The sequence below is a fragment of the Puma concolor genome, chromosome C1 (genome assembly GCF_028749965.1).
Source record: "Puma concolor isolate L17-30 chromosome C1, mPumCon1.1.hap2, whole genome shotgun sequence".
In the NCBI taxonomy this organism is placed as follows: Eukaryota; Metazoa; Chordata; class Mammalia; order Carnivora; family Felidae; genus Puma; species Puma concolor.
In genome coordinates, this window is record NC_141674.1 from 178,895,494 (window position 1) to 178,908,054 (window position 12,561).

The 12,561-nt window shown below is 38.4% G+C and overlaps 1 protein-coding gene and 1 pseudogene across 3 annotated transcripts in view; both read right to left on the reverse strand.

Annotated features, from left to right (window-relative positions):
- LOC112866546 (serine protease 58-like) overlaps positions 1–12,561 on the reverse strand; it is a 138,119-nt gene that overhangs the window by 14,096 nt on the left and 111,462 nt on the right. For all 3 annotated transcript variants that reach the window (XM_086719162.1, XM_086719163.1, XM_086719161.1), the window contains 2 exons: positions 5,486–5,523; positions 5,346–5,399 (listed from right to left, as the gene is read on the reverse strand). In XM_086719162.1, the coding sequence (XP_086575288.1) occupies positions 5,346–5,399; positions 5,486–5,523 (92 nt within the window). The remainder of the gene's footprint in view (positions 1–5,345; positions 5,400–5,485; positions 5,524–12,561) is intronic.
- Positions 440–534, reverse strand: LOC112849119 (U6 spliceosomal RNA; annotated as a pseudogene).

Sequence of the window (12,561 nt, forward strand, 5' to 3'; positions counted from 1 at the left end):
TCTGTATTTTGAATGCATCAAAAATTCATGTGCTACTTGTGAAAGTTTTAAGTTTCCTATAGATATGCCTCAATTGCAATCTACATAGAATTCATAAGAAAAGAGTGGTTACAAATGGAAATTTGTTTCTTGCTGAGCAAACTTTGACCTCAAATGGTATAAGCATATATTGAAATTCTGTACCTTAACGTTGTTTGTTGTTTTAAAAAACAAGCAAATAAGAAATCGTTGTTTTTATTCTGACAGATATTTTTGGCACACATCAGGTTCCTGCTTAGATTTATCAGGCCTTCCCTTGCGACCCTAGAGCCCATGACTGAGACTGATTTTGGGCCTATGGGAGGTCAGCTCCTGTTAGAGGCTACCTCTGAAGATGATATGATGGTAGCAGTGGAAGTTTGGTGCTTTTTCTATCTGGTGCAGACAGGAAGTAGTCAGGCCAAGAGGCTAGCCCCTCCTGCTAAACCATGTGCAGGGGCCATGCTAATCTCTATAGTGTTCCAATTTTAGTATATGTGCTGCTGAAGTGAGCACTTGTTGGCATAATTTAAAAAGGACATTGAGCCACACATGCATCAATGATTGAACTCATCTTTGAAATAAACAGTGGTACTCTTGAAGAATTTTGTCTTATATCCAAAAAACCAATGAGAAGTAGTTAGAACAGTGGTTATAAAGAGATGTGAATACAGAGGCTAGTATCAAGGAGAGATAATACCATCTTTGATCTCCATATTTAGGGCTGGTATTATCTTTTTCTCTAAGAAAACATCCTAACCAGATTAGTGTATGGGGACTGTGGTTATAGATATAGCCCTGCTACCTTTAGCCAAGATCATGAGAAAATGGGTTCTCTAGATAAATGAATTTCCTAGATTTCTGGGGTTTCCCCCATTAAGTACCAAAATGTAAAAAAAAAAAAAAATTTAACTATAGAAAATGGAAGGACATCTGTGAAGTATGATTGAAGGGGTAGGGGCAGTTAAACGAAAAGTTTTTACTTCTCTCTTTATGCTCTTTTATAAAGAATGAAGTTTTAAATAAAATGAATACATACTACTTTGTTATTTTTAAAAATTTACTTGAAGGGCACCTGGGTGGGGTGGCTCATTTGGTTAAGTACCCGACATTGGCTCAGGTCATGATCTTACTGTTTGTGGGTTCAAGCACCACACTGGGTTCTGCACTGACAGCTCAGAGCCTGGAGCCTGCTTTGGATTCTGTCTCCCTCTCTCTCTACCCCTCCCCCACTTGTGCTCTCTCTGTCTCAAAAATAAATAAATAAACTTAAAAAAAATAAATTAAATAATGATAAAAATTTACTTGAAACTTTTTCTTTATTTTTTTCTTTTCTTCCTTCCTTCCTTTTTTTTTTTTTTTTTTTTTTTTTAGAGAGAGAGAGAGAAGAGAAGGAAGAAGAGGGGCAGAGGGAGAAAGAGAATCCCAAGCAGGCTAGTGTGGAGCCCTATGTGGGGCTTAATCTCAAGACTGTGAGATCATGACCTGAGCAGAAATCAAGTCAACCAAATGACTTGCCACTCAGGCACCCCTGAAACTATTTCTACATAAATAAATGGGTTACATATTTCTAACCTCTCAAAGAGAGCCAAACTGAGTTTTCTACTGAAGATTCATTATCAGAATTATAAAACTCAATTCTCTATACTATAAAGCAATGATACCCTCAGGTAGTCCTGGAATGTACTGAATGGTTCATTCCTACACTGAATGTCCTCAGACTTTTAATTTATTTCTCACAAATTTCTTGCTGTCTGCTTTGAGATTGTCAGCTGTCATTTCAGACTGACAGAATTCCACCTATCTTTAGCAGCCTCTCTTTCAAATTTGTTGTTTAAATTTGATGCTCCTAATTGGCTGACTGGTTGGTAAGTCACATAAACAAACTTGTTAATAATCTATGTAAAATTAAATTAAATGGTCATAGAGTATATGTCCACGGGTCACTCCTATGAGCAATGTACCCCCCCCCAAAAAAAAAGCTTTAGTGCATTTACTTGGAGATTTCAGTCTTATCCTTTCTATCTGGATCCCAGCTATGATTCAGATACTAGATGGCACTGGATAAAAGATATATATGAGTGAAATGATGCTCTGCTGTCATTTAATGAAATGAAGTACATCCTTTCTTCCTTCCCTCATGAAAGTGCTCAATAGTCCAGGTAGATGCATGTGATATTAAACTGGAGCTATTCTCATTCTTCAGGCTAACCGAAATGATAGCCATGGACTTGTTGCCAGTTCTAGAATAATATTTTAAATTAGAAATAATTGCCAGCATTTGGATAAGAATTAATTTATAGTAAATGTTACCAAATGTGATAAATGTATATTTGGTCTTTGTGGTTCTTGACATAGAGCTTCTACTCTTAGAATTTCCTGAAACAGGTGCCAGGAGCACCCCTCTTAAGAATACCCTTTCAATCACACCTGAGTTGTATATGCTAATGAGATGACTCTGGTGGGCCCCTATGTGGCTTTAGTATGTGGGCTTGCCAGAGGAGCCAACCTTGTTAGTGAGCTAGAACTTTCAGCCCAACCTGCTGACCTCCAGGGAGGGGAGAGAAGCTGGAGATAGACTTAGTCACAACCATGCCTATGTAGGGCAATCTCCATCAAAACCACGAAATGATGAGATTCAGAGAGCTTCATGGCAGATAAACATATCAAGGTATTGGGAGGGTGATATGCCCAGAGATGGCATGGAAGCTCTTTGCCCTCCCAATCCCACCTTGTATCTTGCCCAACGTATCTCTTCCTTTTGGCTGTTTCTGAATTGTATCCTTTGTAATAAACCAGTAATAGCAAGTAAACTGCTTCTGACATTTGTGGGCCATTCTAACAAAATTAATGGAACCTTAGAAAGGGGTCATGGGAACACCTAATTTATAGCCTATCCCTCAGAAATATGGTTGGCCTGGGATGTGTGATTGGTGTCGAAAGTAGGGCAGTCTTGTGGGAATGAGCTCTTAACCTGTTGGGTCTGTGCTAACTCTGGTAGTTAGTGTCAGAATTGCATTGTAGGACACACTGTTGGTGTTTGGAGAGTTGGAAAATTGGTTGGTGTTAGGAAAAAACCCACAGATTTGATGTCAAAACTGTTGGGAGTAAAAAACTGCTCACCAGGCTTTTATGATCTCAAATGCTTGAATATGTATCAGGTTTGCCAAATCCATATTAAAAAAAAACATACATGTAGGCTCTCATCTACTGGGTAGATCAGACAAGACTTAACTGACTCACAGATACAGGGAAATAGATCAAACAAGTAGCATGTGTTTGAAAGGAACATTTTAGTTAGACAGGGAGTGGGGATTTTTTGACAATTGTTCTAAATGTGAGTCAGAGTGTAGGTTTGCGTGGGTGAGTGTGTGGGTGGATACATCTGTGGGTGTCAGAAAGAGACAACCAGAGATAGATGGCTATAGTTCTGTAGCTAGTAAAATGACTATAATAGTAAAGTAAATTTAAAGATATAGCACTGCATGGAGCCCTTTAAAATAGTTTTAGACAGTCAACAGAAGGCTTATTTAAAATACCAATTGCTTCCCACAAAGAGTTTAAATTACCCCTCCTTACACAATACCAGGCAATTTTCATTTACCACTTACTTGAAATTTGGTAATTTATCACAAATGAAATCTTATGCTCCTGGTAGCCAAAACTTTTTAAAAATGGGAAAATTGAAATAAATTGGCTGAATTTCTTATTTAGAAAATGACCTTCAGCTGTTCATAGACTAAGGCATGGCAGCAAATAACTTGCAAAGGAAAAAGGAGCTAAAATGGGTAACAGGATAACAAGAATTTTATCTATAGCTATAACGAGATGATTTCTGATGTACTTACCTACATGTAGTAATTGGGCAGTACAAAAGTATAAAAAGATACGGAACTGGTGTTATAATTGGTTTCCTGTTTTTTTCTGGGAGAGTAATGATGCCAGTGAAGCGGAGTCTGTGCACAGAGACTCCATTTAACAAGAAATTCAGATGCTGTTTTTGGCAATTCTATTATTGCATCGCTGGACCCTGTTAAGTGTGAACTTATGGGCCAGTCCAGAGCCCACAAAGCTCTTTGGAATATCACTTGAAACAGAAGCAAATAATCCCAGAAATGAAAGAGATGATAGGTAAATATGCACCGTTTAGGTACAGTCATTCAATAGGCAACTCACATATTTGAGCCTCCATGAGGTGCCCCCTCACTGTGTTTGCTTCTCAAATTCCAATCCTGCATCTGCCCTCAAGGAATTCAGGCTTTGAATTAAACAGTTAAAGAAGCTGATAAGCATTGTTTGTGTTAGGTGCTCTTGAATACAGGTCAGTGGAGGAAACAATTACGCATTCTTCATTCACTAACAGTGATTATTTTTTTCAAAATAGAAATACATTTTTCTAATTACAAAAATAGTGCAAGTTCATTATAAAAAATTCAGATACAATAGAGAAGTATCATTCATTGATTTAAGGAAAATTCATTTAAAGCTATTAGATACTAAAGGAGCAAAGCGTCAGTGCTTCATTTTATATCTCTCTTTGTAAACGAATTTCTCCACTCCTTGCCATACATCACTTTTCATTATTAACGGGTGGAAAATAGGTGATACATGTACTTGCCTAGCAGGGCAAGAAATCCCACTCATTCTTTGTCATTACTGTCTTTATGTCTCTACACCATCATCGGTTCTCACATAGAGTAAGTGTAATTTAAATTTATTTCATAAGTTACTTGGGGCTCAAAAAATCAAAACAACTACATCTACCTCTTGTTTGTGTTGGTAAGATCACTCTTGCACTCACAAGAAGGGAACTCTTAACATCTCTCTATTCTAAAGTCCTATTCTTTACCTCATGTTTTCCCTCACAGCTAGGAAATCAAATCTCAGGTAATCAGTCTCAGGATGATGAACGGTGGCTTTGAGCTGCTGCTGTGGAGGGTGCAAGATACAGAGAATTGTATGAGCCTTGTATTTTTAGGACAAGATAGGTTTATGTTGCAGTTATCCAATTAATCTGAACTCCCAGTGTTTTTTTTAATAAAGTGTATTTATTTTTGAGAGATAGAGAGCCAGCAAGCAAGCATGAGCAGGGGAGGGGCAAAGAGAGAGGAGAGAGAATCCCAAGCAGGCTCTGCACTGTTAGCACAGAGACCAATGCAGAGCTGGATCCCACAGACTGCAAGATCATGATGTGCGCTGAAATCAAGAGTAGGATGCTGAACTGACTGAGCCACCCAGGCACCTCTGAAATCTTGTTTAACACAAGAAAGGTTTAATTCTTGCTTATGCCACATATGCATTACTGATGGGGAGGCAGTCTCACTTACAGTTGAGGATGATGGAGGCTCTGCCATCTTGTGGCTGCACAAGCTTGTTGGTCACTGCAGCAGAGAAACAGAGACAAGAGGATCTCAGGTACTTTTTTCACTACTTCCAACCAGAAGGAATATCTGGGGCTTCTTCTCACACTTCATTGGCCACATGGTCTTCCTAACTTCATAGGAGCTAGGAATTTGGGGAACAAATGGAATGATTAGTTAAAACTGTCTCCCTCGGGGCACCTGGGTGGCTCAGTCGGTTGAGTGTCCGACTTCGGCTCAGGTCATGATCTTGCAGTTTGTGAGTTCGAGCCCTGCGTCGGGCTCTGTGATGCCAGCTCAGAACCTGGAGCCTGCTTCAGATTCTGTGTCTCCTCCTCTCTCTGCCCCTCCCATGCTCATGCTCTGTCTCTCTCTGTCTCTCAATAATAAATAAATGTTAAGAAAAAAAAAAAACTGTCTCCCTCAAACCTAAGTGTACATTTTTGACCACAGGCTGACAACATCCAAAATCAAGTAAGTGATATTAAGTTATTTACTTATGTCAATGTTCTACTCCTTTGGCATGAATATATGAATGTGAGATGTATGTACAGAAAAATACACCTTCCACATAAACACAGTTTTCTCTATATAATTACTGTATACATAATAGCTTATTATTTTCCACAATAGATATTCAAAACAGAGGATGATGTTGTGAAAGAGAAAATACCAAGTCCTCTTTTTTTTTTTTTAATGTTTATTTACTTTTGAGAGAGAGAGAGAGACAGAGTGTGAGTTGGGGAGGTGCAGAGAGAGAAGGAGACACAGAATCTGAAGCAGGCTCCAGGCTCTGAGCTGTCAGCACAGAGCCCAACGCAGGGCTTCAACTCACAGACCGCAAGATCATGACCTAAGCCAAAGTTGGACGCTTAACCAACTGAACCACCCAGGGGTTCCTAAGGTCACATTTTTTTTTTTAACACTAATTCCGATGTGGGTTGACTAAAAGCAGCAACATGCCTGGATTTGTCAGAGTAGACTAATTTCTGTAACAATTAGTTAACCTCTGGTCTTCAGAATTCTGGGTAATTTTTTCTTTTGTTTATCTGAATTTTACAGTTTTTCTATAATCTCGGTGGTTAAGAAAACAAATTAACTGCATATGTCACAATTTAGTATGGGGATTTGACAAATGGTCTTCCATGAAGTGATTTAAGGACCTGGGCTCCTTCTTTCTGGGATGTTTCCATCTTCCAAAGTTTCAGAGGCCTCTGCAACAAGCAGACAAAAAAAGAGAACTGAGGAGAGGATCAGGGGCCAGGCTTCACAACATATGAGCATTCCCACCCACATTCTGCTAGACGGAAGTCATGATCATGCTTAGCCTCAAGGGACCCTGGGAAATGTAGTCTGGCTGTGTGCATAGGAAGAAAAGAAATCAGTTTGGTGAGTGTCTACTACAATGTCCCTAACATGACCTAAATAAATAAATAAGAGGAAGAAAAACTAAGGAATCTGATTAGAGTTAGAGGTGTCTGGGAAAAAGAACATTATTTCTCCTGCCTTGTCCTTATTTCCTTCATTTATAGTTACACGTTTCTTTTCCACAAGTCTTCATTTTATTTTCTTTTGAAAACAGTTTTTTAAGAATTTTAATATTCTGTTTTGTTGACAGTGTATAGAAATGAACATGATGACACTCGGTTGGAATGTAGACTGATAATAATCTTACTGTAGGGAAATTTATCTAAATGAATCAAAAACCTTAAAAAGAGTATAGTTAACAATTCTTCTAGAATTTTATCCTGGGGAAGTAAACAGTTCATATAAACAGATGCACGTACAAGTATGTTTTCGCATAGTACTGCAAATAATGGTGAAACACTTTTACGACATGTGTCCAGCAATTGAAGGTAAATTAATAATGCTACTTCTAATAAAATATCATGTGCCCATGAATGAGGTTATAAATGTCTATATAGTGATATTGAAGAATGTTCCTTATATAGTCTGTAAAAAATTATCAGTTTACAAATTTCTATGTCTGGAATATTACCATTTTTATTTTTTAAAAAATGATTATATATACACACAATATATATCTAATCAAATCAAAATGGAAATATTCTAGACAAAGGTTTATAAACTGATATTTTATATATATATATAATTTTTTTGCTTATCTATGTTTCTCTGTTTTTAAATTTTTTTAAATGTTTATTTAATTATTTTGAGAGAGAGAGAGCAAGCAAGCCAGGGAGGGTCAGAGAGAGAGGGAGAGAGAATCCCAAGCAGGCTCCATGCTGTCAGCACAGAGCTGGATGTGGGGCTCGATCTCACAAACCATGAGATCATGACCTGAGCCAAAATCAAGAGTCGGACGCTTAACTGACTGAGCCACCCAGGCACCCCTGCTTATCTATGTTTTCTACTTTTTCTATGCTTTTCTATGTTTTCTAAACAAGTGTTATTTTCCTAAAAAAGACATTTTGTTTTTACTTCAAAGCAAAAAATGAAAACTCCTAACATTTAAAACAGAAACACAGACTTTTAATCCATATACATCTTAAAGAAAAACACAAAACAAAATACCACCTGGTTATCCACACTGGCTCTATGTTTCAGGCCTTCTGACCAGAACACCTGGAGTAGTCCCTGTCATCAGGGTAGGGGGAGCTGGGCGGGATGGGGGTTGGGGAACGAAGTTGGTAGGCCCTTGTCTCAGTGCGGGCTTAGGCGAACCGTGGAGTCCATGCCTAGCTGCTGGTCTTCATTCCTCACCTCCCTCACTCTGACAATGGTCTGCTTTCTTTCCTCTGGATAGGAAACCTACAGAAGCAGCTGGCTTGTGATATTTTGTGTAGGCATGTGAGTTATATGCAAATCACATGGAAAGACAGTCAGAATCTTTTCTCAGATGGTTCAAGTCAAGAATATTTGTCTTGAGTTTGTATTATATCTAAAAGAGGGGACATACTTCTGATGTTTCTCTTCCTTAATTTCTTCCAGAATTAAGTTAAGCTGCTGTCAGAAGAGGTTTCAGCTTTTTAAGTTCACTATTCATTTTGGAGTTATCCATGCATGCATGCTTACAAAAGTTAAATTATTTTCAAAGATAGAATAATTTTTCTACTACAATTGAATTCAAAGTAAGTGAAGAGCCAGAACATGATAATTTTATCTAAGAATCAACATCCTTTATGTTCAAATAACTTGTACTATGGACTTATAACAGCCGAATGACAAAAACATTTTTTAACTGCTCTTGGTATTGAGAATAGTGATTTCATGAACCATAGACTTCACCCAGCAAAATCATATATCTCTGGCACTTACATACACACAAACACCCATCCCAAATGTTATTAATATCTGTTAAAATTATAACAGTTATACTCGTTTAAAAATTCACTGAAAGTAGTGTACTTTGGGGGTGCTTGGGTGGCTTAGTCAGTTAAACTTTCAACTTCAGCTCAGGTCAGGTCATGATCTCACATTTAATAGTTTGTGAGTTCTGCCCCACGTTGGATTCTGTGCTGACAGCTCAGAGTCTAGAGCCCCCTTGGATTCTCTGTCTCCCTCTCTCTCTGCCCCTCCCCCCCTGCTCACGCTCTCTCTCTCTCTCTCAAAAATAAATAAACATTTTTTAAAAAGTACTGTACTTTTTTAAAAAAGATAATACTTATAGTCAAAAATCAAAGCCAATCTTGGCTTTCTATTAAAGACCAACTTCTATTCAATCCGTATGCTCTCTTCAGAAAATTACTGTATTATGAAACTCAGGAAAAAACAGAACACACCAAGATGTCACTTTGTTTGCTAAATTGTAACACCCTATACTAGCCTAGGCTGTTTTTCAGCTTTTCAAAACAGGTTGAAAAAGAGGAAGTACTGATAATTGTATGTAACTCATTCTGCTTTTATTGGTTAGTGGTGAGGATTCTCTTTCCAAACAGAGAAGGATAAGACGTTAATTCTCATGGTCATTCAAGATTTTAATAGGAGGTAGAAGGGAATTAGTTTCTGAAGAGAGAAAAATAAAGTGCCAGTGCAGAGGTGAAAAGGCTCAGGAAAGAGACTAGAGGCAGAGCCCTTGTGCCTCCTTCGTGATTTCCTGGCAGGCTCTAGCTAAGTACTGCCATAAGCAACTCTCTGCTGAGGTACAGCTTGTTTTCTGTTGTTCTTTTTTAAAGGTTTTATTTTTGAGAGAGAGAGAGAGAGAGAGAGAGAGAGAGAGAGAGAGAGAAACAGAGAAAGAGGGGGGAAGAGGATCCGAAGCAGGCTCTGCACTGACAGCACAGAGCCCAATGTGGGGATCCAACTGACGAAACGTGAGATTGTGGCCTGAGCCGAAGTCAGACGCTTATCCAACTGAGTCACCCGGGTCCCCCAGGTACAGCTTTTGCCTCCACAAAGGACACCAGGACCAACACAATAGGTATGTCCTGGGGGAAGTCTTGTGCTCAGGCCTCACTCCTGCTCAGTCTTGAAGATCTTGTTTCTCTTCTCATTGGTTACTCCCTTTGAATGTCAGCTCTAAATGCTGATCACTGGCTCCTGACTCACCATTCCCAGATCACTTCCTCAGCTCGACCATCAGTAAAAAGATCTTGGTCAGTCTGGGACTTCCCTCCTCACCCACCACCCCCAGCTGGAGGCCAGTGGGCATGGGGCCTTCCCACTGCTGAATTCAGACAATGTATGAGGAGGATTCATTGTATCTGGGCAGAAAGAAGACAGCAGGAAGCTCACTGAACTCACCCGAGAACTCCTCTATAATTGTGTGGGGACCAGCTGGAAGGGCTAGTGTAATTATAAAGGTAATTGAAAATATAGCTTGTTCTCTGATAACCAGAGATCTTATAGTAACAGGTGAGAGAAAGAGTAACACTTGGCAACTCAAGCTTATTCTGATTTGAATCTCTTTGACAAAGAAGCCGTATGATGTTTTCTTATGACAGCCACTCATCTTCCCACTCACCCATTTGACCCATCCTCCAATTCCCTCCTTTCCATACAACTCTTAGCTTCCAATATTTATCTTTTTGTTCACTACCCAGATTCTCCTACCTATCAATCATTGAATCCATTACATGCCCTTGAACCCTTTTGCTGTTACATCATCCATCATGGTTTCTGTGGGATGTCTTTCTGTGTGTGTAGGCATGTAGAACGTGTGTTTCTGTAGGTTAACAGGTTCTTTGGCAACCTTTGTAGCTATGTTACATAATGTAGTGTGTAGGTGTGTGCACCTTTGTGTGGATGGTTGAATTCTGATGGAGGTTTAAAATTAACCATCTTTATATTTCAAGTGCAAATTGTAGGTATGTAACTCTTGTGTTCATCTGGCTATCAGTGTTTAGGTACCTAGTTGTGTTTGTGCATGTATAAGTCTGCGTCTGTATACATCTGCATGCATGTCTCAAGGCATAGCCAATAGCTTCCTATAATGTGAGAGCATCTGTCTCCAAATCTTCTTACCTAGCTGTGTTACCTTCTCATTTTTATTTTTTGGCAAAATGTTTATTGTGGTTAGAATATATGTAACATAAAATTTACCATTTTAACCAATTTTAAGTGTACGATTCAGTGGCATTACATTCACAACACTGGATGAATAATCACCATTTCCTATTGTCCCAATTTTTCAACACCCAAACAGAAACTCTGTGACCATGAATCAACAGTTTCCTTCTCCCAACCTCTAATCTACTTTCTGCCTCTATGAATTTGCCTATTCTAGATATTTCATAGAAGATATTTCATATTCTAATATTTCATATAAAGTGGACAATTATATTAATTGTCCTTTTTGTGTCTGGCTTACTTTAATTCACATGTTTTCAAGGTTCATCCATATTGGAACATATAGCAGAATTTCATTCCTTTTTACAGCTGAATAATACTCCATTATGTGCATAGGTTGATGCAATCATTTGTTGATGGACACTTAAGTCATTTCCACTTTTTAGCTGTTGTGATAATGCTGCAATGAACGTTGGTATACAAATATTTATTAAAATTCCTGTTTTGGGAGAGCCTGGTGGCTCAGGTGGTTGAGCATCTGACTGTGGCTCAGGTCATGATCTCACAGTTCATGAGTTTGAGCCCCTCATCAGGCTCCGTGCTAACAGCTCAGTGCCTGGAGCCTGCTTCGGAGTCTGTGTCTCCTTCTCTCTCTGCCCCACCCCCTACTTGCACTTTCTCTCTTTGTCTTCCAAAAATGAATAAACGTTAAAAAAAAATTAAAGTCCCTGTTTTTAATTCTTTTGGCTATGTACCTACAAATGGAATTGCTGAGTCATATAGTAATTTTATGTTTTGTGTTTTGAGGAACGACCAGTCTGTTTCCATAGTAGCTATACCATTTTACATTACCACCAGCAATGGAAGTTTCCAACTTCCAATGTTTGCCAACATTTTTTATTTTCCTTTTTTTTTTTTCTGGGGGTGTGCAGAGGGAGAGGGACTTGGAGAGAGAGAGAATCTCAAGCAGGCTCCATGCCCAACACAGGGCTTGATCTCATGACCAAGAGATCATGACCTGACTAGAAATCAAGAGTCCAATGCTTAAGCAACTGAGCTGCCCAGGCACTCCTTCTTTTTTTTTTTTTTTTTTTTTTTTTTTTTTAATAATGGGCATGTTAATGGATGTGAAGAGTGGTATCTCATTGTGGTTTCTCATGACGATTTTAATGATCAGTGATGTTGAGCATATTGGCCATCTGTATTTCTTCTTTGGAGAATTTTCTATTCAAGTTCTTTGCCCATTTTTTAATTGGGTTGTTTGGGTTTTTTTTTAGTGTCAAGTTGTAGGAATTCTTTTTTATATTTTACATATTAATTCCTCATCAGATATATGATTTGCAAATACATTCTCTCATTCTGTCAGTTGGTTTTTCACTTTCTTGATAGTGTCCTTTGATGTACAGAAGTTTTTTATTTTGATGAAATCCAATTGATCTATTTTTTCTTTCATCGCTCATGCTTTTGGTGTCATATTTAAGAATCCATTGCCAAATCCAAGGTCATGAAGACCTACCCCTGTTTCCTTCTAAGTTTTATGGTTTCGGTACTTATATTTAGTTCACTAAACCGTTTTGACTTAATTTTTATATATTCTGTGAGGTAGATGTCCAACTTCATTCTTTTTACATGTGGAAATCCAGCTGTCTCAGAACTAAATGGACTTGGTACCCTTGTCAAAAATCAATTGGTCATAGATGCATGGGCTTATTTC